A 26,078-nucleotide genomic window follows, 5' to 3' on the forward strand; every position below is an offset into this window, starting at 1 on the left:
CTGCCCTCGGGGCTTCCTCTGGGTGGATCTTAGTTAAGTGTGGCCCACATCCAGGTTTTTAAAAAATCCTGCTAGAGCAGGAGCCTTGGTGGGAGATCTGGCCAGGCCAGGGATCTGCTGGCAAGGATCCTCTACAGCAAGGTGGCTCAAGGAGATAAGGGCAGATGCACACATGCACCTATCCGAGTGTGGGAGCAGGGGGAGAAGAGACAGGGCAACAACTGGACCTGAAATGCTATGGTAGAGAGCTGTATTTATGTGTAAAGATACCAAAGTGAGAAGAAATTTGAGTCAAAAGGCTTGAGGAGTAGCCTGGGGGGCAGCCATGAAAGTGGGCTGGAGTGAACTAGGAGAGGCTGAGATGAGACAAACGAGAAGCAGAGGCTGCAAGTAGAGACCAGCGGGGTGGAGGGAAAGGGGGATCTATGAGGCAGCGTGGAAGTACATAAGGCTGTTTGTGCAGAAATGGTGGGAGGCTCCTTGTGTGAGTACCCTTAGCACCAGGCTGGAGGCAGGGACACAAACAAGGTTTGTTGTTCTCCTTCCCCTGCTTTTTCTTCCCCCCCCCCCCGTTTTTTAAAGCACAGTAGTCCCTTGGAAGCAGTTTTGTTTGGCAAGTGTATGGCACCATTTCTCTTTTTTTAAAAAAAGAGAACTTCAGTAACACTTTTGCAATTGACATTGCATCTATACATTTCTGGAGTCTGTTTCTTAGCCTAAGCAGCAGTGAGCTCTGAACAATTTCAGGAACATTTCCTTAATTTTCTCACATTTTCTCTTCCATCAGTTGGCTTCTTTCACTCCACCCTGTCTTAGCAGCAAGTTCATAGGTTTTTCCCACCACCCCCACTATAAAAAATATGTAAGTTTTGAATCAAAAGAAATGGGAGTACTCTGTCCATCCTATCCTAGGGAGCAGTCATCCTCTCAGAATCTTGTTTTCTCGGCATCTCCTATTGCCTTTTCCCTTCAGAAACCTTTGGGTAATACACTAGCAGCTCCCTGTTCTTTCCCACGGCATTCCTGCCAGTTTCCAGCTTTGCTATCAGCCTCAGAGACTGGAAGAAAGGAGGATTTAAACTTATCTTCCCATTAGCACCGGACTAGTGTACGGTCAGGTGCACAGTTGCCTTTCTCTGTTTAGAATCATCCACCTCCTGAACAGCTTTTACAGAAAAGCAACTTTCAGAAATGCTAAATAATCACAAATTAACTGGTCTTTTTACAAAGCTGGCTAAGCACAGGCCTCCTGGCTCTATCACAGCCTCGTGTAAATCAGAAGTGCAGAACTGGCATCAAAACTGTAACGGCCTGAGGAAACATCTAATAACATTGTGTGGGAAATTGCCGCGATCCCCTGACAGAACCCCAGTCCCTTCCAAGCATCAGTCAGCATAAAGTACACAGGCAAGAAAACCACAAATTGATTATTTCCACTATTTGCATCCTGTTCAATACTCGAAGAATTTGAAATTGAGCATTGGAAAGAGAAATCAAACTCTAGGTAATTGAGTTTCTAGTCCAACACCATATTTATTTCTAGTTCACTTGTTTGCAAGAGGGCTGAAAGAACAATAGAGAGGAAAACAAACCACGAGGGAGATTACAACATATAAATAGCCATCTTGGGAGTACAGGGCAGAGAACACAAGGAACAGGGCAGCGAAGGGGAGCTGCGCCGTCATGTTTGGGGGAAGCAGTAACGGGGAGGCGGCCTACTGTCGCTCTCGGGACGCACGTATGCTCCCTAGCACACCGCTCCCCCGGCGGGCTCAAGCCCAGGCTCCCGGTGCGGCGGGGTGCCGGCGGCACCGGCAGCCAAGCCGGCTGGCTTGCCAGGGCCGGGAGCTCTCGCCTCATGCAGCCCAGGCTCCCGAGCCCTGGACGGGCGGGCGGCTGCCCTCCCGCCCGGAGGGACGCGTCCCCTCGCCACCGCCCCTCGCCACGCACACCTCCCCCCACCGCCGGCGGGGCGGGCAGAAGAGGGGCAGCCCGACTCCGCCGCGGCCGGCCGCCGTTCACTAGCAGAAGGGAGGGGAAGCGGGGCGCAGCACCCCAACTCCCTCCCTCCTTCCTTCCTTTCTTCACGCCCGCCCAGCCTCCGCCTGAGGAGGCGGGGTGTCGCCGGGGGCGGGGCGGGGCCGGCCGCGGCACCTCCCCCGCGGGAGGGGGCGGGGCTCCTCTCCTTTGCGCCATGATGAACAAATGACCTCGCGGGGAATGAAATTTAAGTTCCACCGTGGGGAGAGAGTTCTCTGCTTCGAGCCCGACCCCACCAAGGCTAAAGTGCTCTATGATGCCAAGGTGACCCAACCTGCCCGCCGCCGTCCCGCCCCGCCGCGGGGCAGGGGTAGCGGCGAGGCGCGCCGGGAGGGCGGGAGGGAGCGCGGGGGGGCGGGGCCGGCGCGGAGTCCGGCCCGCCGCCGTTGCGGCCGTTAACGCTCCCCGCTGGGCGTTGCGTGTGTCTTCGGTCGTTCCCCTTCCGGGCGTGCGGGAGGCGGAGGGGGAAGCGGCTGCGGGCCTGGCCCGGGGCGGGAGGAGGCGGCTCTGTCGGCAGCGCTTGCTGGCGGGGAACGGACGCTGGCCCGGGTGGGGGGGGGGAGCCGCCCACCCGCTCGCTCGCTCGCCTCCCTGCCCGCCTGCCCGTCAGCCAGCCAGCCAGCACGGGGCTGTGAGACAAACCGCGCTGGTGCCGGTGCCGGTGCCTGTACCCCCCGGGCCTCTGCTCCCCACGCCCGTCTGCCGCCATCGGCCCCCGCGCCTCTCACCCCGGCCCCCGGCGGGGCTTGGCTCTCCCCCTGCCGCGCACAGAGGGGACGGGCCTCCGGCCGACGGGGCCTTACTCTCGCCTCGGGCGGAGAGCGGAGCCGCCGAGGGTCTCTGGAGGTGTCGGACTCGGTTCCCGCCTTCCGTTCTCGGCCGAACGCCTGCAAAGTAACTCTGACATCTTGTTTTCATCCCTGCACGTTTGTAGCGTAGCGTGATTCCCCCTCCCTGCTCTCCCGCCCTTCTGCCTTTCAGAAGGGTTGAAATGGTACCAATGGTACAGGAGAGCATGCAGAAATATGACAGCAAGCAGGAAGTGGTGGACCGTAAGTGTTGCAGTAGGAGGTGACTGCCTCACTTGGGCCCGACCTTACGAATCGTGATAGTAGTTACAGAGCTTTATGTAAATACAGTATTGTTTTGGCATGTCAGTGCGGCATGAAAAAACTTCCTATCCTAAGTCACCTGTACCTAATTTGCAAACTGAGTTCTGGTTTGTTCGTGGGTTTTTTTTGTTTCTTTGGTGGTTTTTGTTTTGTTTTACAGAGAGGAGTGGCAAGGGAGGTATTGCAGCTGGATTCCTGACCAAATTCATGTGTTTTGCTGCATGTTTGCTAGTTGTGTAGATCAGTGTTTTTCAAATATGAGGAATTCCACCTTACTGTAATATTTTGGGCTGCTTTGTTGTTTGTCCTATGTTCTGACCACCCCAACAGCTTTAATTGCCAGCCCTAGAGGTAACCTGAGTGCAAAAAACAATAGCACCTCTTCTTCTTTACTTTCAAATACCCCAAACTCCAGCATAACTGTCCTTGACTCCAATAGTTCTTATGTTATGGACTCCCAAGGTAAAACATTACTGTTAGCCTAACTGCTGGGTGCATCTGGAGGTATAGGGTCTATCGAGAGCTATTCAAGTGCAGGCAGGATGATTCCTTTGTTGTTACTCGTCCTGATGCTGCTCTTAATGATCCGCTTGAAATGTCTTTCGAGGTGCAGACCCTTTCAGACCGGCCCGTTTTACATATGTGAAAGAGGGGAAGAAAAAGGCTTAGATATTTGCAAAGCCTGTTAATGTTTTGTGGCTAAGATTCAGTGTTGTTCGAGAGAGCAGCATTTCTGGGGTTTATATCTATAGAACGCTGTTGTCTCCTGCTTTGAGGGCATGAAGAGACAGCACACAGGGGAAGGTGGCAGTAGCCCAGATGTACATCTGCATATCTGTATTGTGAGACTCCATTGTTTTGCATCTCCCTTTGTCTTGAAAGCATGGGGCATCTGAAGACAGGACAAAGATGGTTAGCAGTCCCCAACTTCAAAAGTGCACAACAAAAAAAGCTACTTTTCCTGACCAGTTAGTATAATCCATATCTTCTGCTCATATCAATATTCACTGGCAAAATTATGGGTGTACTTAATTTCTGTAAATAAACATTTATTTTTTTGCTTTGTGCTTAAATTCCCTAAATACTGGAAAACTCACTTTCTCTCAAGCTTTTTAAAGCATGCTATTCAACATTTGTTTCAGATTGTTGATATTGTTGTTGGGAAAGATGAAAAAGGCAGAAAGATTCCAGAATATCTGATCCATTTTAACGGTTGGAACAGAAGGTAAGAACCTGTATGCACAGTCTCAGTTCTTCTGTTTCTTCTATTTTATTGTGCAAAGAAAAGCATCACACAGAATATCAAAGGACTTTGTTTGCATGACTATTTTTGGTTTTGTGAATGCCTTTAATATACTTGCTCATATTGACATGTTGGTGTGTATCCATAAATTTCAGTGGATCAGATTGATAGTCGCAAGTTTAAACTTTATGGGATATCTGTCTTTGGCATATACTTGTGGCTTCTAGGTTTCCATTAAGAAAAGGAGTTTATACTTTGTTAAATCTAGACCTGGACTGTTTGGTTATCAAGGCCAGCCAGTACGTGAGTGCAGTCTCTGACTGTGATCTATAGCATGTGTCGCTGCTACAAACACTATTGCAGGTTAAGTCAAGGTTTGAGAGATTTTAGATAGAAGCACGAGAGTTGAAGCCATGTGAATACAAAAGGACACAAACCTTGTGATACAGATGTTACTTCTGAATGACATTAAAAGAGTGCTTTTTAGATTTAACGTATATTAATTCATTAGTAATAATGAGTGTTGTATATTCATAGCTGTTAATTTTTTTTTTTAACCTATCCTTAGCTGGGATAGATGGGCAGCTGAAGATCATGTTCTTCGTGATACAGACGAAAATCGCAGATTACAGCGTAAATTGGCACGGAAGGCTGTGGCTCGCATGTAAGAAATACTTTTGGTCTCAGAATGAACGAAAGATTCGTTTTCAGGTTCAGATACGTCCAGGCATCTACAAGTGAGCTTGGCCTTTAAGCTCATGCTGTAGATGGTAGATACCTACTCAGTGTGCAGTGAGTGCATTCTAGAGAGCTACTAGTCTCGTACTAAGGCAGATAACCTATTGTTATCAAACTGCGCTCTAAATAACTAACACTTAATGACGACATTATTCTTAACTATTGCTGTGAAATGCCTGTAAATTGGATCTACATCTTTCCAAAGGAATGCACTTGAAAAATAACTTGGGAAAACCTGAAGTATTTTTCAGCCAAAGGTAATCATCTAATATTGGTTGGCCATGGCTTGAGGATCTGCTTGAGAACACAAATATGAGATAATGTATGGACACTAAGGTATCCACTCTCAGATAAGCATAGTCCAAATTATTTCAACATTAATTAATGAAAATTACTCAAACATATGTTTCCTGTGCATTTGCATGTAATGTAATTAGCTAGGATAAACAAACTAAGTAATACTAGCCAAATTTCAGTGAACCACTTTATCTTCTGTAGGAGAAGAAAGGGAAGAAAGAAGAGACGTTGCAGGTTGCCTGGCGTTGACTCTGTGTTAAAAAGTCTTCCCGCTGAAGAAAATGATGAGAGTAGCGAAAACTGTGAGCATGTTTTCATTTTTTAATAACTGGCATGATGCCTTTAACTTTTTGAGCTAGGGGTACAGTGCACACTGGAACTTGCTATTAGGATGACACGAGAGTATCACAGTCCTGTTTGAGATATACAGAGGCAGACATATGAATAGTGAATGCTATGTTTCATGCTAAGCATCTATCATCTCCTTTCTTCTTGCATTCCAGAGGCTTTTCCCTGTGTCACTTTCACTCAACTATTCTAATCACTGATTTCAGAGCTTAATGCTACTTTTAGTGTAGTATTACTAGGTGCAAGAAGCCCTCAGTTTTCTTTGTTTGGTGTTAGGGAACAAGATGCTTTCCCTGCTAGTGTGTCTATGTATTTTAAGGGGCAGTAAGATTTTCTTTTCCCTGGTCTACCTGGCACAAAGGTCAGTTTCTTGTCAGCTAAGTGACTGGTTTCGCTTTCAAGCCAGCTCTTTCATTTCATAGCATTTTTCTTTCTAGCTTGAAAACCAGCAGGAACACTGGCTGGCACCTAACTGATGTTCTGGCAACTGTCGCTGCACAGATCCAGACCTTCTGACTGAATGATTAATACGTTAATCCCCTGTTCAGAACTCAAGTCCAATAAAAATTGAAAAGATCTGTGAGTGCTCGGAAATGTAGGGAGCGTTTAAAAGTGAGTGATTTTCAGTTAGAGAGGATGCAAGATTACTTCCTGTAAACTTCTTGTCTACATATTTAAAAAGTTCATAGCCTGCTGTGAATAATACTTGTGTGTTGAATTCAATTGGAAGTATTAACCCTCATTAAATATAACAAGCCAGGTGGGATTTTTTTTGGGTTGGTGGTGGGTTTTTGGTGGTGGGTTTTTTTTTGTTTGGTTGGTTTGGGTTTTTATTTTTGCATTGAAGCCTAAAATTTTTTTGGTCTTGACCTCTGCAGTGTAATAATGTGAGATAAATATGTGAAATCTCTTTTAAACAGCTATAAGTAGTTCTTCTTCTGACGACAGTGATGAAGGAACAGATGAAGAAATAAAAAGTGAGGAAAGCGACATAGAAGACAGGACAGAAATGGTATATTCATGAGCTCCTTAATAGAATTTAAACATCTGTATTTAAAACTCTGGAAAAATTGAAGTAGGTGAAATATGGGCCACAGTTGGAGCTGGTTATTTAGCTGGTATTAAAAGCATAATTTTCTTACTCCTGGTGCTTACTGTGGTTGATTTTTTGAAAATTATGGAAGATGTCATAATCTTGCAGAATGCTTTGACATTATTCTGAAAATACACATTTATTTATTTTCCTCTTTTTCTACACATAAGGCTTATGTGGAGAAAATATAGCAAAGTAGATTATCCAGACTTGTGAGTACTGTAAACTTTTACTGCTCTATGCAGGTTGAACAAATCCTAATAGCAGCAGGATCTTTCTGGCTGCTGTATTTTAATGTGAAACGAGCATGTCAACCCTGGTCTTAAATGAAAATGTAGAAGACTGACAATGAGAAAAAATACTTATTTTCTCTACACTGTTGAAAAGAAAGTACAGCGTAAACAGTTATTCTGAAAGTCTGTGAAATCTAACTACTACAGTGTGGGTGATCTGAAACAACAAAACCTAACAAGTTTTTGTTAATTCTTTTGTGTTAAATACTTAAACAAGCAAATGCTAAATTAAAAAAAAAGTCTTTAAAAATGAAGTCACAGGTTACTTCAAAGCAGTATTGTTAAATTGCTTACAGTAAGGCTGTTATCCACTTAAATATTTGCGGTGCTTTATATATTTTATTTTTGCGTGGCAAAACTTAATTATTGTATTGTATCCTGACTATGGACGTTCTTTTTCACTAAGATTCATAAGCACAACCAATATAGTGTTCCTTGCACTGGTTTGTTGTAGAAAGAAGAACAAGACACTCACACAAAAAGGGACATGGAAGAAAGAGCAATAAGCATAGAAATTCCCGACGTCTTGAAAAAGAAGCTTGAGGAAGACTGTTACTATATTAATAGAAGAAAACGGGTATGAAATAAAAGCTATTAAATGAATATGCACGGCGGGATGGGAAGGGCATCAAAAGTAGTTCTTACGTATAACAAGCCCCGTTTGGTTTTTTTTAACTTTATTGCAAAGGTGAGCTTAGACAGTATAAGGAAGAGTAAAAAGAGTGTAGGGAGCAGACTTCTCTATAGTTAAACCAGTGAGTTGTCATTATGTGTAAGAATGTCACATTTCAGTACCTAATTGTATTTTAGAGTGCAGGTTGTTTTTTAAAGCTGAGAATGTAGTAAGCTTGTTAACCTGACCATATTTTTGTTTCTCCAGATTTTTATAAAGAATTGATCAAAAATGCAGCTTAAGGGTTCAAATTAATCAGCCCTGAAGTAACTTCATGCAATAGAGACTTATTAGAATAGTCAGTACATTACAACCTCCTGTTTTAGCTTGGTATACTTACTAAGTGTTTTTATAAGACATTGATTTCTTGTTCCTTTTTCAGCTAGTGAAGCTTCCTTGTCAAACAAATATAATAACCATCCTGGAGTCATATGTGAAACATTTTGCTATTAATGCTGCTTTTTCAGCCAATGAAAGATCTCGGCACCATCAGATGACTCCACATGCCAATATGAATCTTCATTATGTGCCACCAGAGAAAAAGTGAGTAATCCTTAGTCCAGCACTATTGTCAGGAAGAATGACATCGCATTCTGTGTTCTGTTTCAAGGCTTTTCACTTCTGTGAGCTTATACTGTGATGTATGCCTATTTATGGGGCTTAAAATATTTGACAGATACCTGTTGTACAGTAACACTGACTATTTGTTTATCAGTGAGAGAGTCCCTATAATCTGAGAAGTCATTATGCAAAAGCATCAATATCGCCTTTTATCATGTAAGTTCTTGTGAATTTTGTGACCTCTTTTGGAAGAATGTGTTGCTGTTGTCTGTGTGAAGAATCTTTTGAGGACTGAGAGAGTACCTGATAGAAGAATATTCTGCTTAAATAAAACTGAACACTTTCAAATTTTATAAAGGATAAAAATTTTATACAAACACAGAGAACTCCAAGTGCAGGTGTGTTTTTTTTCTGTTTGGTGGGTTTTTTTTGTTTGGTTGTTTGTTTTTTAATTGACATATTGTCTTAAGTCCTAGAGCCAATATGTTGGGAAACAATGTGTGTAGTAACACTAATTCATTCACAGTTCATTACAATGCACTGCGTCTTAGTTGCTGTTTTCTCAGCTAAGCTGTGTATTTTTCTACTGTGCTACAAATGCAGTGTGTGTTTGCAGCGTGGGGTTTTTTTGGTTTTGTTTTTTCTCTTATGTTAAAGATTGTCAATATTGGATGAGACTGCTTCTTTACTTAAGTCTACACTGGTGTGAAATCTTGTATTTTATCAAAGAGAAATCTTGACTTTTGTTACCACATTCTATTTTAATGGTGCACAATTGTGCTATTCCTTGTGATATTTTGGTCTATGTGAGTGTCTTGGTTTATATTGATGTCATGCGTTATTTGACAGATACATGACAAAGAAGGAAGGTATCATTAAATCTCCCAAACAAGAAGTTAGATGAGACATCAGAAATAGGAACAGAAGGTTTTATGCACATTATGATTTTTAAAGGTGTATGTTTAAGTGACTTTCTCAGTAAAGAAGGTGCTTTAGTATGGAAAATGTGTATTCATTTCAGTGATGCATTAAGTAGGAGAGATTCAGCTGGCAACTTTTTTGTATTGCCCATATGGCTCTAACACAGAAGGTAATGATCTTCTTGGACGTGATAGAATTTTTGCACGATGGTCACCTGACCCAATGTATATAGAGTGTTTACAAAAGGTGGTAGTTCTAGCAGGTGGTATGGAACAGTAATATGAAGTATAGAATTTCTAACGTGTGTCACTGGCAGAATCAAATTACTGTTACCATATGCATCGATGTAAATTGAGACGTGGGAGATGAATAGTTTCATAGAGGTGAGAGATGTTGGAAGCGGGCTGGGCTCAGTGTTCTTGGTTCTACTTGTAACAGCACATCTACTCATGACATAGTACTGTAAGTCTTTTACATAAGCCCAAAACGGAAATTCCCAGTAGCCTCTAAATGTAGTGCTTTGGTTACCAGGAGCAGGACACTGGAAGCTGATCTCCAATGCAAATATATCTGTTTTTATTGGTTCACTGGGTATCTCTTAAGCACAGCCTTAACTGTGTCTTAGTGCCTATAGGTCAAATTCTGCACATGCCTTTTAGGCAGAGATTCAACCTATTGAGTACTTACTTACTTTTTCTGGCAGATGCTGCTTTTTTGAGCCTAGTGAACTTGGAAGAACAAAATAATGCTTACATGAAGAACTAACGTAACTTTATTTACTGTAAAGTAGACTTTATTAATCCAGTAAATAGTAATATAGCAGAACAATTGTATGATTTTGTTTGACTTTATTAAGCAGACTTAAAATTTATACTTGTCTGAAGTTACCAACAGCAATCACAGTCTCCAAGTATGCTTTTAATCACTCGTGGTTACTTAGTGATTAAGTCAGCATGTCGTAGTTATGACATTAATGATCTGTATTAAAAGGGAATTTCCTACAACTACACTGAAAAATTCTGACATGCAACTTTGAAATTCATAATCCTTTTTTCTTCCTCTAGTGTTGAGCTATGTAAAGAGATGGTGGATGGACTGAGAATAACCTTTGACTTCACTCTTCCATTAATTTTGCTCTATCCTTATGAACAAGCTCAATTTAAGAAGGTGACTTCATCAAAGTTCTTTCTTCCCATTAAAGAAAATTCAACAAATACTAACAGGTGGGTTGGGTATATGGAATCTAATACTGCTTATCTCCTGAGGAAAATGCAATGGAATGTGGTTATATATTTAGAATAGAATGATTTCTCACAGATTTTGACTTAAAAATTGTCTTGATAAAATGTTGGACTTCTCTGTAAATTGCTTGCCTGAATTCAGAATGTGAATTCTGATCTGGTTAACTTCAAAAGGGGTTTGTACTGACTGGTGTAGAGTTACGCTGCAAGTTTGTGGGGAAAAAAATTACACTGAAATGTGAATTTGTGTTCATTAGTTTTTATTTATTTTCATATTTATACTTCTGGGAAATAGTATTTAAAAGAAGGCCTCGTCACTTTGATAGTTATTGGGAGGAGACTGTTTAATCTGAATAATTGTTTAACAAGATCTGTGAAACTAGAATAATCTCTTTTGGGGGAAGAGCCCTGATTGCTTCACTTCAATAGAGCTGCCTTTATTTCCTAGAAATCAGGAGGAGCTTTCTCCAAGTCCTCCTCTGTTGAATCCACCAACACCTCAGTCAACTGACAGCCAGCCTACAACAGGGGAGCCAGCCACACCAAAAAGACGAAAAGCTGAACCTGAAATTCTGCAGTCGCTGAGACGTTCTACGCGCCATAGCTCTAACTGCGACAGGTTATCGGAAAGCAGTGCTTCCCCGCAACCTAAACGACGGCATCTTGAGACCCCAGCTTCTATGCCAAAGCTCTTTTTGCACCTGGAAAAAAGTAGGTTTTGCTCTTTACGTTGTTGCTGTAAACAAGATTTTAAGTCCTGGTCTTTTTTTAATGCTGTGTGGACTGTGAATTGAATGACTGAAGTGGGAATTCATTACTTTTTGTATCAATTATTTACCTCTGAGGCCTTGTGCCGAAGGTGGAAATACAAAGCAATAGTTGCAGTACTTCTTAACAGAATTCAAAGAGTTGCTTTCCTATGAGCCTACTTTTAGGATAGCATTTATTGAGTTCCAGTGATTAAGACTTTAAACATTTTAGCAGAAGGCCTTAGTTATGTTTAACAGCTTATAGTTCCATAAAACAGATAATAAAATTTATTTCTGATTTCTTTTGGTTTGTTTTTCCTTCTCTTTTTTAAAGAAACCCCTGTCCATAGTGGATCATCTTCACCTATAACTTTGACCCCTAGCAAAGAAGGGAGCGCGGTTTTTACTGGTTTTGAAGGCAGAAGAAACAATGAATTGAATGAGGTAACAGATTTTTATATTACTGTCCTAGATTCAATGATTAAAAGCTTTGTGGACCTCAGAGTAGGGCTATGCAAGAAAAGGTTTTGTTTGTATTACTTATTTCATCTTTGATTTTTGAAGTTCTGTACGGACTAAATGATTTATGGTGCTGCAAAGATTTCAAAACCAATGTTTTCATGTTTTATCTTTAGGTTTTGTCCTGGAAATTGATGCCAGAGAATTATCCACCAAGTGATCAACCACCACCTCCCTCATACATCTATGGATCTCAGCATTTACTACGGATGTTTGGTAAACTGATGCAAAACTCTGTGTTCAGAGAAAATGGTTTCATTTGTTGTTTCCTTCTCTCTCTCTTTTTTTTCCCTCCATTTTCAGTGACCATATCTGTGTGATTTTCTGTTTGCTTTATCAAAATTAGTTTTATTCTTGGAGAAATGTATATTTTAATCTGTTTAAAACTCTCAGGCTTTTTAAAAATTTGATTATCTTTTTCTGGCTCTGTAAGCCTTCATTTAACAAAAGCAAACAAGCATTACTTCCAACACGCTATCAAACACCATTAAACCAAGCAGCATGCACTTTCTCAGCATGCTTCCTTTTAGTAAGGCTTTGAAAAAGATCACTGAGTAACTTGCAAAGAAAAGTGGAGGCTGCAGGGAGAAGAAATTTTTCTATTCTTTTCTGTATAGTAGGTAAAAGTAATTAGAAGTAGCTTTTACAAGAATAGGTGTAAACATTCTTTCTCTTATTTACAGTAAAGCTACCAGAAATACTGGGGAAGATGTGCTTTCCTGACAAAAACCTAAAGGCTTTAGTGAAACACTTCGAAATGTTTCTGAGGTAATGTGACACAATGTACCACAGTAGTGTTTGCGTTGTTAGGTAGATCTCTGTGTCCTGGAATGACAGTTTTTAAAAAAATACGTTCATTTTCTATAACTACAAGAGTATAATAAATGTAGTACAGGATTTTAATAATAACAATTTAAATAAAGATTAATACAAGTTTTTTTGATTCTGTAATACAAATTGAAGGGAACCTAAGCTCCCTACTTAAGGTTTTGATAAACACAGTGACAGAGAACTGAAGTATAGAAGGTTGTTGGCTAGTATGTATGGAATGGCAAGTCTGACTTGGTTAAGAAGCATGTTTTATGAAGAAATACAAACTCTGCATTGTTGTTTTTGAGAGCATAATCAGAGTTTTGCTGTTGCATCGATACTAGCAGGGAGGGAAACTTGTGTTTTAGAACATGTTTTTAATAATAGTGTTTTTCTTTTTAAAGAAAAGCCTGTCCTAACTGAGCTTTAAACAGAAAGGTTTCTCTGTTATGCAATGCAGTGGCTTATAGGGGTACCTAAACCCATTCTGACCACGCTAGCTCCATGGCTGCAGTCAGTATGGTCATACCTGCACCATGATCTGCTTTACGTGTCAGGTAATCTAGTTAGTATCTCTGTATGACACTGTAGAGGTAATTAGGTATCTAGTGTGGCACTGTATTGTGCAGCATCAGTACATTGGAAAATAAATTTGCCAAGGAAAAGTTACAGGAGAAGGTGTTGTAAATGGTAAATGTCTCAAACAAATGTGGAATTTATAGCTTAATTTTGGTCAAAGACTCTTAAGTAGCCACATACGCTAGTGCCACATTATGTTACTTATCAGTATCAAAAGTCCTGTTAGAGATCAGGGAGATGAAAGCTTAAAAATGGTATACCTGAATTGTTTATTGAAAATAAAAGATGTCACAAATGTCAAAGTTTCTACAATTTGAAACTTTTTTTTGAAGCATTTAATTTCTAAGTTTTTTACCAATTCCTTTTTACATCTCTATTTCGTCAGATCCTTGTTAGTATTCAAATTATCTTTAAGTTAAGCAGGACAGCGTTAGTGCTTATTGCTGGAAACCTATTTTTTGCTTGGAGTGAATATTATTTAGGGTGCTTAACTCATTGTGGATCAGATCAGTTTTTATCAGACCTCTGCCTGCTCAGATTCTTGTGTTGATCAGAGCAGCTCTCTACACTTTAGCATCTTAAATGCAGTTTCTTCATACTCATTCCGTGGATGAACTGTGGTGGACTGGAATAGAGGGAAGGAGGAAACATGTCCCTCACCCCCCTCTACAAGTAGGGAGGTGATTAAACTGAAAGCTGCAGTGGTAGTATCCACATATGTCTTATTTTTTCCATCAGACCACCTTGCTGAAATGTGTAGTCATCTGTAAGTAGAAATTACAAAACAAAATCGGATGTTTCCACATCAGCATTTTTAGGTCAAATAGAAATGTGCTTTTGAAGCAAATCTCTCAGTAGTTCCAGCCTACCATGCTTTGTGTTGCACTGCAGAGTGCTCTGAGTACACAAGCCGGATTCCTTTGGGAAAACACTTAATCAGAAGTGTGCTCCAGTACTAGCGGGCATCCAGTCTTCAAGACCAGACTACAACTAAACCAAAATGAGCCCCCCAAGGCAAGCATGGTGTGGGCATTTCATAGCTGGTAGAAGCAAATATTTGAGGGCTGTGTGGGTTTTTTCCCCCCAAGTGCTTTCTAAGCCAATGTCATATGTGTTTTGCTGCCGCTGTTCTCAAGATTTCTATGCTGAAATAATGATTTCTGTGGTTTTGTCAGAACTGGTCAAACTGAGAGCCTTCCTGAAAAAGCTTCCAAGCTACAGTTACTCCTGTAGGAAGCATTTGATCTTAGGTAGCTTTGTCATAAATATTCTTAGACTAGTTTCCGTACTAGTATGCTACTGTGTATTCAAATAGGTAACATAGAAACCAATGCAAATAACTAGTTTGTTTCATGATTTTTTTTCTCCCCAGCACCTATCTGTGGGGCTTTAGGATGTCTTTCTTTTGGGTATTTCTTTTTGTCCCATATGTCTTTGAAAGCAGTCAAACCAATTACATTTTCTAGAAACTTGTTCAGACTTGATTTTTATCACAGAAATACTTCTGTATTATCTGTTTCTCATCACAAGGGAAAAACAAAAGCTGAGGTGACATCTTGTACTAGTTCTTCAATTTTCACATTCTGTATTTTCCTTTTTGGGAATGGATGCTTATTGTAAATATTTTCTATTAGTTCTGTTCTGGCTTACCTTTTGAAAGGTAAGAACTGTCCTATACAGTCTGTATACAGTAGAAGATAGCAGCCAGTTTACTTATGACTGCCTAATTTCTCGTAGTGCATTGCTCTTGAGTGACAAGCTGAAGTACTCTCCTTTTCTTTATTTTTCCTAATAGCTGGCAAGGGATTGAAGCTATCTGTTCGCCTTAATAAAACTGTTTCTGTAGAGTAGTCCAAGCGTAAGTAGTTTATGTATTTTAAAATAAAACTTTCAGGTGGTACACAACTGATTTAGTTCTAGCATAGATAGTGATTTAATTCTGAATTATGATTTTATGGCTAAAATTTACAGTTTCGTTTAATATTTGTACTATTAATCTCTTACGGGCTGAGAAACTGAGACTTATTTGATATAACACTTTGGAAGCTTGTTTTATTGCGTTTACTTGGTACTTGATAGATGCATTAAATTCACTTTGAGATGCTACATGGGTAATATTTTCCAGTCATGCCCTCAGATTGCTGCTAGACAAGCTTGATCTCAGTTTCCCAGACAAGCTGTATTTTTAAGGCATGTATGAAATAATTATTTTTGAGTTTCATATTAAGTAGAAGCTGTACCTTTTGTGCTTAGTGCAGCTTTCTACAAGTTTGCGTAATGAAAATTTCTTCATGGAGAACATGAAAGTTGATTTCTTATTTATAGAATTTGCAGGAGTAAAGAAAAGTAGTTTCTCAAATTCAGTACAAAACTTTTAGTCTTCACTTTCAGACCTAAATAATTTGAGTAAATCTCATACTTGCAGAAGAATAACCGTCTGAAATGGACTTCAGTTACAAACTTGCCAGCTGCTTTCACTGAATTTCCCTTACAGTTTGAGTTTAGTCTTCAGGAGCAAGCAATGCAAGCTAACACAGAAACTGGTGCCTTCTAGCTTGTAATTGTACTAGCAAAGGACCCCTGATTAAATCTTCCTGCCTGTTAATAGTTTTTGAGATGGAGTAAATATTGCCGTTTAACCGCTTCTCTTATTTCAGCCATATTTTTAATCAAGTGCTGTATATGGAGGTGTCTGGCATGCCTCCAGATGCTGCTTAAGTGATGAGAAATGATGGGCAAGAAGGTGCCATGTTTTGTTTTGCCATTTCCATTGATTTGAACATAGCCCTGACTTATAAAACTGTTTTGTGGTCAGAGAGGTCACTTCTCAGGACTGTTGACCGATAGGAGATGCCTAAAAAGTAGGAGAATATAACATGTCTGTTTTTAGAATAGCAAGACCCATCTCCATTGAGGTAATTTCAGTCAACATTGTTTGCATTTTCAGGAAAAAAAGCAAAATGAAATTGTACAGCCCTTCAGAAAGCCATAGGTATTTTGACTTTCATGAAATACAGAAGAATGAGTGAGTGACAAAATATTTCTAAAATAATGCTTCTAAAAATTCTAATAGACTTTTCCAGATGAAGCCAGTATGTAGTATTTCATTGGATTGGATGATTGGATAATTCCACCAGGTTATGGAAAACTACATTCTTAATGTTCAAAGACTTTTGGTTTTGTTAAAAACCCACTGATATTTCAAACTTGCTATGGCTTGTAAGTTGTCTCTTGCATTTTAGATCTCATTTTTTTTCCTGATGTTTTTACAACCTGCTTGTATCTATTGTGCCACTCTGCTCCATGGGTAGAAAAGTATTTTAATACTGCTGAATATTTTATGAGAAGGAAGCCAAATCAGAATATGACCAAATTAGAGGGCTGTGATAATAAAAGGTGTATATAGAAAGATGACAAGTTGTTTGAAGTAACCTTAAGAAATACATCTCTGATAGCATAACATCTTTTGAGTGTAGTAATTTTATTATATGTAATTGCAGTGGTGAATTATGACCACTAGTCTGTGCTAATGTGCAATTAATGAGAGGTTATTAGTGGCTTCCTGAGAATGAAAAAAAGAAGCATTGCACATGGTGAATGGAATAGAAAACATTTTTATTTAAGTGAAGTTGCTTGTGACGGAGTTCCTGATCATTGTGTCAATAAAGTTGCAAGATGACAACTGATTAAAAACACTTTTTGAAAGATCACAAAGAACGCAATTCTGCTACTGTTTCTTTTATTGGTGAGGGCTTTTCTATTTGCCTCTCAGTTTTGTGGTTAATTGGTCACTTGAGAGGAAGTACCCATGCAGCATAGCGAATATGGCCTACTAGAAAACTTTATGGAATTGGAGCCTAAACGTGAGCAAATCAAGGTTCTGAGTGTAAATGGACAGGTGTGGGTTTAGAGGCACAAACAGGTAAAGGAATTTTTTTTTAAATTTTGGAAACACTTTGAAATGTAGGAGTTGTACTTGTGTCACCGAAATTGGTGACACTTGCACTGTGAATGTATATGCCATATTTTAGGGCGTTACTACTGTTGTATTTGGGCTTTGCTGGATTCATTAAATGGGTAGAAAGGTAACTGCCATTTTGGGTCCTCTCAAACTTTTGGTGCCTTTATGTTGAATGCTTCTTAGTCAGTGAGTACCTGGTATTGTACAGGTTCTTATTTTCAGTAGGCTTTTGTTGTCTTGTTGGTCTGCAGAATTTGCTTGTGTGTGCTTATTATTCTTGACTAAGGCTTGACTGCTTTGCCAAAAATACTTCCTGCAACTGCCCCATGTGGATTGCTTGTCTTCCTTCTGCTTACCAAATCATAAGGTGCCTGGGTGTTTGAATGACCATATTCCTAATCATAATAGCAGAGGTTTGGATCATGCATCTAAAGTGAGAGGTCGCCCAAAATATTTTAAATGTATTGTGGTAGCTTTTTTAGAAGGCTGTTCTAGGAGTTGATTCTAGGATCAGAGCTGGCCTTGCCAAAAGTGGATCTTCAGCCTCAAGGCCAACCAAGGACTCCTGTATTGAGCTCTTGCAGGACTGTCCCAAAAGGTCTGCTGGAAGTTACCACTTTTAATTTTCCCTCACTCAGCCTGATTACTAGAAATGTTATGTTGGCAGCTGGGCATCTTCAGAGTTTTCTGCACTTTCGCTTTCAAGGCCAAGGAAGTTGATCTCTGTTTCTGTATGGGGATGAGTGACAAGAGTTCAGCCAACAGAACAAGCCTGTTTGTTCCTTTGGTGTGGTTCTTGAGACACTGGATATCAGAATAAACATCTGAAACCTTTCACTTCACTTGTTCTGTTGACTGCATTGGGGTTATGATGAACTTTGTGTTGGCGAGCTTTTGCCCTGAACAGCCTTCCAGATGGAGGCAGGCCTATCAGTTGGAGGGGGTGGGGGGTAGGTGGTAGCATACGCTCTTGTGTGAAACTAAGCCTTTTAGCTTTTAAATCCTGCATTTGAGTAGTTGTCTCAGAGAGGAGAGAGCTTCTTAATCTGCAAATGACATTTCTTTTGATGTGACTCAGAGTTAGGACCCATCATGCTCTTCAAGCAAACTCCTTTAGATCATTACAATTGCCTTTCCAACAGCATCTGGCCCAGGCCACTGATCTCATCAAAGCATCTGCTTACAGTCTAGAACTCTATAGCAAACGTGTGTAAGATGTCACCTTCCTGGAAACTTTTCCTTTTAACTCTGTATTCTTATATCTTTATGGCTGAGTTTGCCTGCCTTAAAATTAGTACGGTTTTTCCTTTCTTTGTAATTTTCACTTTTCAGGCTGTCCCTGAGTTTATTCATGTGGTGGTAGGTGATGTTTAGAAGAATGTTTTTCTTCATGCAGAGACTGTTCAGGTAATAGGTTGTGTTGACACTGCCAAGACAAGGACATTTTCGCTACCAGATGACACTCTTAAAGCTCCTGTTAATTCAGTGACTTTGAGAAATGTTCCTGACATATATATGTCAAGTGGCCTTTTAATGTGAATAATGATAGTTCTATGCCTCTTTTTGGTAGATCTGCTTGCGTAACTCTCAGCCAGATGGTAGTGTATTTGTGAGGCTATTGTTTGGAGTCACCTGAGGTAAGTTTGCTTGCAGACTGCTACACGTGAAGATCAGAACATAGGAATTCTTCAAGCTAGGTTGCCCACGTGTCTGTTTCCTTTATCTCCATCCCCTTTAGTTTTTTCTCAAGTGGTGGTGTTCTAGGAACCTGTGGTAGAGAGGGAAATACCTGTGTTGTGCCATGTTACCTCTATGTTCTGAACACAAGTGTAAAGCATAAGTATTCTTTTTGTGGATGCTCACGATGAGAAAAAAGTGTGCAGTCTTACATCAGGATGTTTGTGTGGACTGCGCATCTCAAAACTTGGTTACTCATAAGAAGTTTCACTGTGTAGGTGTACGCGTATGAACTCTGTAAAAAAAGTATAAAAATTAAAGGCAGTAATGCAATAGGTGACTGAATTTATCAGATTTGTAAGTTAAAAGTAATGAAACATAGCTAAATAGCAGCGTGCTTTCTAATATACAGCTGAACATTGGCTCTGCTTGCTAAGTACAGCTCCCTCTGTTTTTAAATCTTGGCTCATGACTTGCAGGTGGCAGTGTAATTGATCTTCGTGCTATTTCAGCTTTTCCAAGAGCAAAGCATTAGTGAAATATCCAGTAGCTAAGAGTCTTACGAGACTCCTAATATTTCTGTACCAGCTTTCTGCACTGCAATGTAGTTTGAATAGAAAGCAGCTTCAGAAGGGCCACTTCTCTTTGTTTACAGATATATAAAGGATAGGGACAGAAGCTGACCTTGTGTTCTTTAGCCTGTTTGCTCCTGCTTCTCTGTAGGAAGTAATTTGTATTTGCTAGCTCTGGGGCATTTAGCTTTTCACAACTGTTATATTAAGAACGGAGAGATGTACATTTGACTGCATGCATTCTGCCTGCCTTTTTTTTTTTTTTTTTGTTGAGTTGTAGCTGTGTCATAAGCATCTCGACTAAAATTTCTCATCTTTACCAGCTGTTACTTTAGCTTGCACCAAACTGGCATTTATGACTGATGATCTTAACTAAAAGTCAGGAAATCTGTAAGAGAAAATGAACCTGTTTCCCATTACTTGCTCTTAAAATTCTTGGAACTCTCAGCTACCCAGTGTCCTCTGAAGGTTCCTTTGTTTTATTGATGTTCTTTTAAAATATTGTCCCTTGTAAGATCTAGCACTTGGTTCTGTGTTTTACGGGATGTTATCCAATGACACTAAGAATTTGATCAGCCCCCGTAGTTTATCTCTTGAGGTCATTAACGTGTATTAATGAAGAATTATTAATTAAATTCCATTTGTGGCTCATCTTAATCTTGTGCAATCTGTTAAAAGTTAGACTCAAGCCTGTTAAGTTTCCAGCCTTATCGCACTCATTTCGCACCAACCCCACATATCCCAGAAAGTGATTTGTGGCTAACTAGAGTCAGCGGTCATAGCAGTTGATGACTCAGGTATTTTATTAGCTTCTAAATTGCTGTAATTTCAGTACTTTCTTGTAGTGGTTTTCCTATAGTGAGGTGTGTGTGTGTAGTGCAAATGAATGACGTGCTTCAGTGAAGATTAGGAGGATCTGACTGGGTAAATTGTTTTTGTGTTTCTTTGGATCCTTTTCTAAGGAGTATCTCTTACGTCATGAAAAAAAGTATTTCATAAAGTATTAGATCAATTTATGGCCTGGTAAGCCTAGAAGAGTAGGTGGTGAATGTTTTTAATGACAAGGGCTAGTAAATCACAGAGTAGTGTGGTTCAGGGTATTAATCAAATATTGGTGGTTTTAATCTAGATCTGTTGGTTTTTTTTTTTTTTTTTTAGATCGAGAAAAGAATAAAACTGTTTTTCTAGTTCATTCTTTTGCCAAAGTTTTACTGATTTGGATTCACTGCTTAGTAGCTTGTTGCATTGATTGTGGCTGTCTTTTGTTCTTTCAGGGGAAAATATTTCACTGCTCATCTTATTTATTTAAATTCCTTTATTTCTTTGAATAGGAAATTGGTATAATGCAACTGTAACAAGCTGTAATATTAAAAACAATTGTTTATATTTAGCAAAATAGTTTTATAGAAGGTATTTTTAAAAATTATTTCTCAACCTCAGTTATGTAATTCTTTTTGCTTTGTGCTATTTAATACCATGGGAAGCTACTGTTGAACCCAATGAGAAACTAGCACAGTATGAATACTTACAAGTAAAAAGTATTGTAAAGTATTTAATGCACTTAATGGATGAATGAAGAGTATGTGGAACTTTAAATTTACTTCGCTCTTACACATTTATTATGATAGCTTATGTGGTGTCAGTCTCTGGCAGAGCCAGTTGGATCCTTGCTTTAAAAACAAGAGTGATTTTTCTCCCTTTTGGCAGTACCTGCCCAGCTGAATGTTGCCAGAAATTATGTGCTTGATTAGACGCTGTTACAGGTCATGTAGCAGAGCCTTTTCTGCTCAGTTTCTTAGGTAAAGTTTAAAAATAAGCTGCTGTTTGATCTTCTGGATGGTGTACTGGTTATCCAGCCAGTTACTTGTATGTCTTAATCCTGAAACATTTTACATCAGAAATGACCCTAGCTCCCTCTATATTGCTAATGACAGAATTCCTATGAAATAAGCAAGTTTGGAGGAAGTTGACAAAGTGCCTTCTAAATAAATGGTGACACACTGAAGGACTGATTCTTCTAAAAAAGCTTGTGTTTCTCACTGATTTTCCTAGAATTAGTAGGATGTTACCAGTTATTCCTCCAGTTTACCACTTGCTGGATGCCCATGTTTAAGTACAAGGATTGTGTGTGTGAAAAATCAATCTTTTTCATTTGTCTGTGTTTTTGTGCTGTAACCTTTCTGCATGAGCCCTCAGCAATTAATATATTCCTATTAAATGTTGATTGCCTTATATAGAGTATCTAGTAAGTATTCTTTGATGCTTTGGCTTTCTTAAGATCAAAGGAAATGCCTAGTTCAGGCAGTGTAGCTGTGAGTGTGGTTGAAGAAACGCTATGGTTTTAATTGCATTCACCTGTAGTTTTGTTTTGTTTTTTTTAAATTTGGACTTTCTATGTCCAGAGTGCTGGTTATACAAAACTGATATTATTAGCTTTCAATAGTGAAGTAATCTCCCTAGCCAGTGGTTCTTGAGAGAAACCAGATTCTGCAAGTAACATTGTTTCCTGGTGTTTCCATTGCTTCCTATTCCAGCTCAAACTGTAGTTAACACTTTGCCGTATTTACTGATGCTGATCTAAAATATCCAGATATTTTTTGAAGGTCTGTGGGTTTTTTCTGAAGTATGGCTTGTTCCTGTACTGTAGGGTTTAAGAACTGTTTTGCTCTTTTGTCCCCATCTGTATAAGCAGTATCTTTGTATACAAAGGAAAGAGCAGAGAGCTTATAGTGGTTTTAGCTGTTTGTTACTGGTGTTAGCAGCACAGCTTATTTTCATTTTCAGTCCTAAACCAAAGAAAGAGTTGTATGTTACCAGAGCAGGAAGACATGATAAAATATTGGGTACTTGGCTATTTCAATACCTCCAGGGATCGTGACTCAACCACTTCCCTGGGCAGCCTGGTCCAATGCTTGACAAGCTTTTCAGTGAAGATATTTTTCCTAACATCCAATCTAAACCTCCCTTGGCACAACTTGAGGCCGTTTCCTCTTGTCCTATCGCTTGTTACCTGGGAGAAGAGACCAACACCCACCTCATTACAGCCTCCTTTCAGGTAGTTGTAGAGAGCGATAAGGTCTCCCCTCAGCCTCCTCCAGGCTAAACAACCCCAGTTCCCTCATCTGTTCCTCATAGGACTTGTCCTCTAGACCCTTCCCCAGCTCATTGCCCTTCTCTGGACACGCTCCAGCACCTCAATGTCTTTCCTGTAGTGAGGGACCCAAAGCTGAACACCGTATTCCAGATGTGGCCTCACCAGTGCCGAGTACAGGGGCATGATCACTCCCCTACTCCTGCTGGCCACACTAGTCCTCATACAAGCCAGGATGCTGTTGGCTGCCTTGGCCACCTGGGCACACTGCTGGCTTGTATTCAGCTGGTGTCAACCAACATGCTCAGGTCCTTTTCTGCCAGGCAGCCCTCCAGCCACTCTTCCCTGAGCCTGTAGCATTGCATGGGGTTGTTGTGACCCAAGTGCAGGACCCGGCACTTGGCCTTGTTGGACCTCATACAGTTGGCCTCAGCCCATCAATCCAGCCTGTCCAGGTCCCTCTGTAGAGTCTTCCTACCCTGAAGCAGATCAACACTCCCACCCAAGTTGGTGTTCTCTGCAAACTTGCTGAGGGTGCACTCGATCCCCTCATTCTGATCATTGATAAAGATGTTAGAGAGATCTGGCCCCGACACTGAGCCCTGGGGAACACCGATTGTGACTGGTCACCAACTGAATTTAACTCTATTTACTACAACTCTTTGGACTCAGATTTCCAGAGAGTTTTTTACCTGGATCTTCCTTCCAGCCCTTCTTGGTGATGGGCATCACATCTGCTAACCTCCAGTCGATGGGGACCTCCCCGGACAGCCAGGACTGCTGATAAATGACCGGAAGTAGCTCGGTGAGCACTTCTGCCAGCTCCCACAGTACCCTTGGGTGGAGCCCATCCGGCCCCATAGACCTGTGCGTGTCCAAGCGGTGTAGCAGATCGCTAACCATTTCCTCTTGGACTATGGGGGCTTCATTCTGCTCCCAGTCCCTGTCTGCCAGCTCAGGGGGCTGGGTATCCAGAGAACCACCGGTCTTACTATCAAAGACTGAGGCAAAGAAGACATTAAGTACCTCATCCTTTTCCTCTGCCTTTGTCACTATGTTTCTCCCTGCATCCAACAAAGGATGGATGATGTGCATTTGTCTTTGATAGCCATATTTAAAACAGATACTTATGAGGCGTGGAGACCCTGAATGCACAGGCTCATGAAGGAGGAGAACATAGCTTTACGTAGCTTAAAAGATAGAGTTTGACTTAATGGTTACTGTCCATACTAACATAGTGATAACTGAAAGTCCTGGTTTTGACATAAATGAAAAATAGTATGTGGAGCAGGTGACTGAAAAGTTGCAGAAAGGTCTCTTTTTCTTTTTTTTTTTTTTTTTTTTTCATCTGTAATAATTCTCTGCCTTCTTTTCTGAGTGTAGCTTCAACTTTTGGAATTTTTTTTTTAATTGAGCATGAGCAAATTTTTTTAATGCTATTTGAATTTGAGAATGATAGGGGAAGGCTGTTTTTTCACTGCATAAAACTTGTGAAACTAGGGCAAGCCTTTTGTATGCCAAATTTTGAAGTGTAATATTTCTTAATTCCCAGGCTCTGGTTTTGCTGAGCTTTAAAAATTAATTTGAAAATAGTTTTTCTCTTAAATGTTTCATGTGTTCTTTCTTTGGTGTGCTTTCTTTTCAGGTTTTTAGCAGAATACCATGACGACTTCTTCCCAGAATCTGCTTATGTAGCTGCATGTGAAGCCTACTACAGTACTAAAAATCCTCGGGCAATCTACTGAAGCTATTAATAAAGACTAAATTCTACTATATGTAGCCCATGACAATGCTGCTTTTGCCGCGTGGCTACAAGATGAAGATGGAATTAAAACAACTTCTGGAGTTGGAGAAATAGGGGAATATTTTCTGTGATGGTTGGATTACGTAGGAATGGAGAACTACTTTTCAGAGATGTATATAGACTGTGTTGTGAGTTACTTAAAGGATTGACTATAACTCTGACTGCAGATGAATGAAGAAGCCTTTTTTTGATTCCTAATCCATAAGACTGCATAGGACTATTAAAGAGGAAAGGAGGCAAAAGCAGATGCCTCCTCCTTGCCTGCAGAAGCAATAGGATATTTTCATGAAGATAGATCATCATGCTGCGTTTCATTTTAGCACAACCTCTCCAGCCTGAGAAATGAGACTTGACTACACAGTTACAGGAAGAGAATGCATAACTGGTATCTTAAGGAGTATTTTTCCTCACAAAATGCACTTCATTTTGTGGAACTGTCGTGATAGAAAAGATAGCTTCATGTAAAGGTGTTTCTGCTGTTTGGCTAGCATGACATCTGCCTCAGGAATGACTTTGTTGCTTGAATGAAAGATGTGTTGCTTACTTTGCATTTTGCAAAGGTGTGTATAGCCCTTTTCATGGTAAGGCTGCTAGAGCACCAAGGAGAGCATACGTTGCCAGTGATTCAACATTTACCTGGCAATAAATGATTTCCAGAGCCATTATGAAAGAACTGATTTCCTACAAGTAAGCAGAGAAGTCAATAAAGGGATTGCCAGCTAACCTGCCAACACTCTTTTCTTAATAAAGTTCACAGTGGCTGCTGTGTAAATGTGTGATTTTTGACTGTCTTAAAACCTCTTGCTTTTGCTTGACCAGTGTTTTTGAGATTGCTGAGCAGGCATAGCCTGAGAGGCGGGAGCATTGGCAACATAGGGAGAGAAGCCCTGTCTGTATCATTGGGTTTTCTTCGATGGCCTTGAAGGCTGCTTCTGTAGACAGTTATAAACACTTTAGCTCTGGAAGTAGGAATTCAGTGAGAACTGAGTTCCTAGAAATATGACAACACATTCAGGAGAAATTAATTGAAATATAATTCTTGCCTTGATTGTCATCAAAACCTCGTCCATGACTTAGAACTCTGGCCTTCAGAATTCTCTGCTATTTCAAGGCACACGCAGATTTTAAAAGCATTGGGAGAAAATAGGATTTGAAGCTCATAGACTACGGCATTAATCACTCTGTAATCCTTCCTAGTTCAGAAAACTTCCAGTAGAACACTTACCTGGAATGCAAAACTCAACACATTCCTCCCCGATTTGCACAAACTAGTAGTTAGGAGGAATCGTCTTTCAAAGGTAAAGGGCAAGCTTAGTCAGAGCGGCCAAAGAAAATCTGAAATCTACTGTTGACATTCATTGTCACTCACTTCTCAGAGTGTACTGGTGTATTAAAGCTTTTGAACTGAAAAGATAAGGATTACCTTGGTTTTAGCTTTTTAGAAAAACTATAAAGAGTCTGTTAAACATAATGGTTGTTAAGCGAGCGTTTGGCATGTCTGTGTGCAATTTGGTGATTGGTATTTCTAAAGATTGCCGTTTAGTAGTACTACTCTTTAATGCATTTCCACTGTACCAAAAAAACCCATTTGTAAGACGTAGTCTTTCTCAAATTACAGAAGTTTTGAATCTCTAGCAGAATCCAAGTACCTCATAATCCACTTCGCAAACATGTTTTTCACCCTGCTTTTCTAAAAAGACAATTCAACAAAATAATAATGCCTATCTTACAAGAGGTGAATCCTGGAATGCTGCCT

At 40.2% G+C, this 26,078-nt stretch overlaps 1 protein-coding gene across 2 annotated transcripts; it reads left to right on the forward strand.

Annotated features, from left to right (window-relative positions):
- The first annotated feature begins 2,142 nt into the window (after positions 1-2,142).
- MSL3 (MSL complex subunit 3) lies at positions 2,143-25,094 on the forward strand. Of its 2 annotated transcripts, XM_075095486.1 has the most exons (13): positions 2,143-2,304; positions 4,295-4,377; positions 4,964-5,059; positions 5,632-5,732; positions 6,699-6,790; positions 7,619-7,741; positions 8,220-8,380; positions 10,384-10,542; positions 11,009-11,271; positions 11,644-11,753; positions 11,945-12,044; positions 12,512-12,596; positions 24,164-25,094. In XM_075095486.1, exons 1-13 carry the CDS (start codon positions 2,206-2,208, stop codon positions 24,261-24,263), a joined length of 1,572 nt encoding a protein of 523 aa, XP_074951587.1. In that variant the 5' UTR covers positions 2,143-2,205; the 3' UTR covers positions 24,264-25,094. The 2 variants fall into 2 exon arrangements, with proteins under 2 accessions (XP_074951587.1, XP_074951590.1); XM_075095489.1 differs by lacking the exons at positions 2,143-2,304; positions 4,295-4,377; positions 4,964-5,059 and having other exon boundaries at positions 5,642-5,732; positions 6,727-6,790.
- Positions 25,095-26,078: the final 984 nt, after the last annotated feature.

This window comes from Phalacrocorax aristotelis, chromosome 1 (assembly GCF_949628215.1).
Source record: "Phalacrocorax aristotelis chromosome 1, bGulAri2.1, whole genome shotgun sequence".
In the NCBI taxonomy this organism is placed as follows: Eukaryota; Metazoa; Chordata; class Aves; order Suliformes; family Phalacrocoracidae; genus Phalacrocorax; species Phalacrocorax aristotelis.

What these genes read in the sequence shown, in the direction of transcription:
- MSL3 (XM_075095486.1), top strand. Translation starts at nt 2,206, where the DNA reads ATGACCTCGCGGGGAATGAAATTTAAGTTCCACCGTGGGGAGAGAGTT. An exon ending in TAGAAGACAGGACAGAAATG is followed by an intron (nt 6,791 to 7,618) that starts GTATATTCATGA and finishes GGTTTGTTGTAG; the next exon opens with AAAGAAGAACAAGACACTCA. An exon ending in CTTTTTGCACCTGGAAAAAA is followed by an intron (nt 11,272 to 11,643) that starts GTAGGTTTTGCT and finishes TCTTTTTTAAAG; the next exon opens with AAACCCCTGTCCATAGTGGA.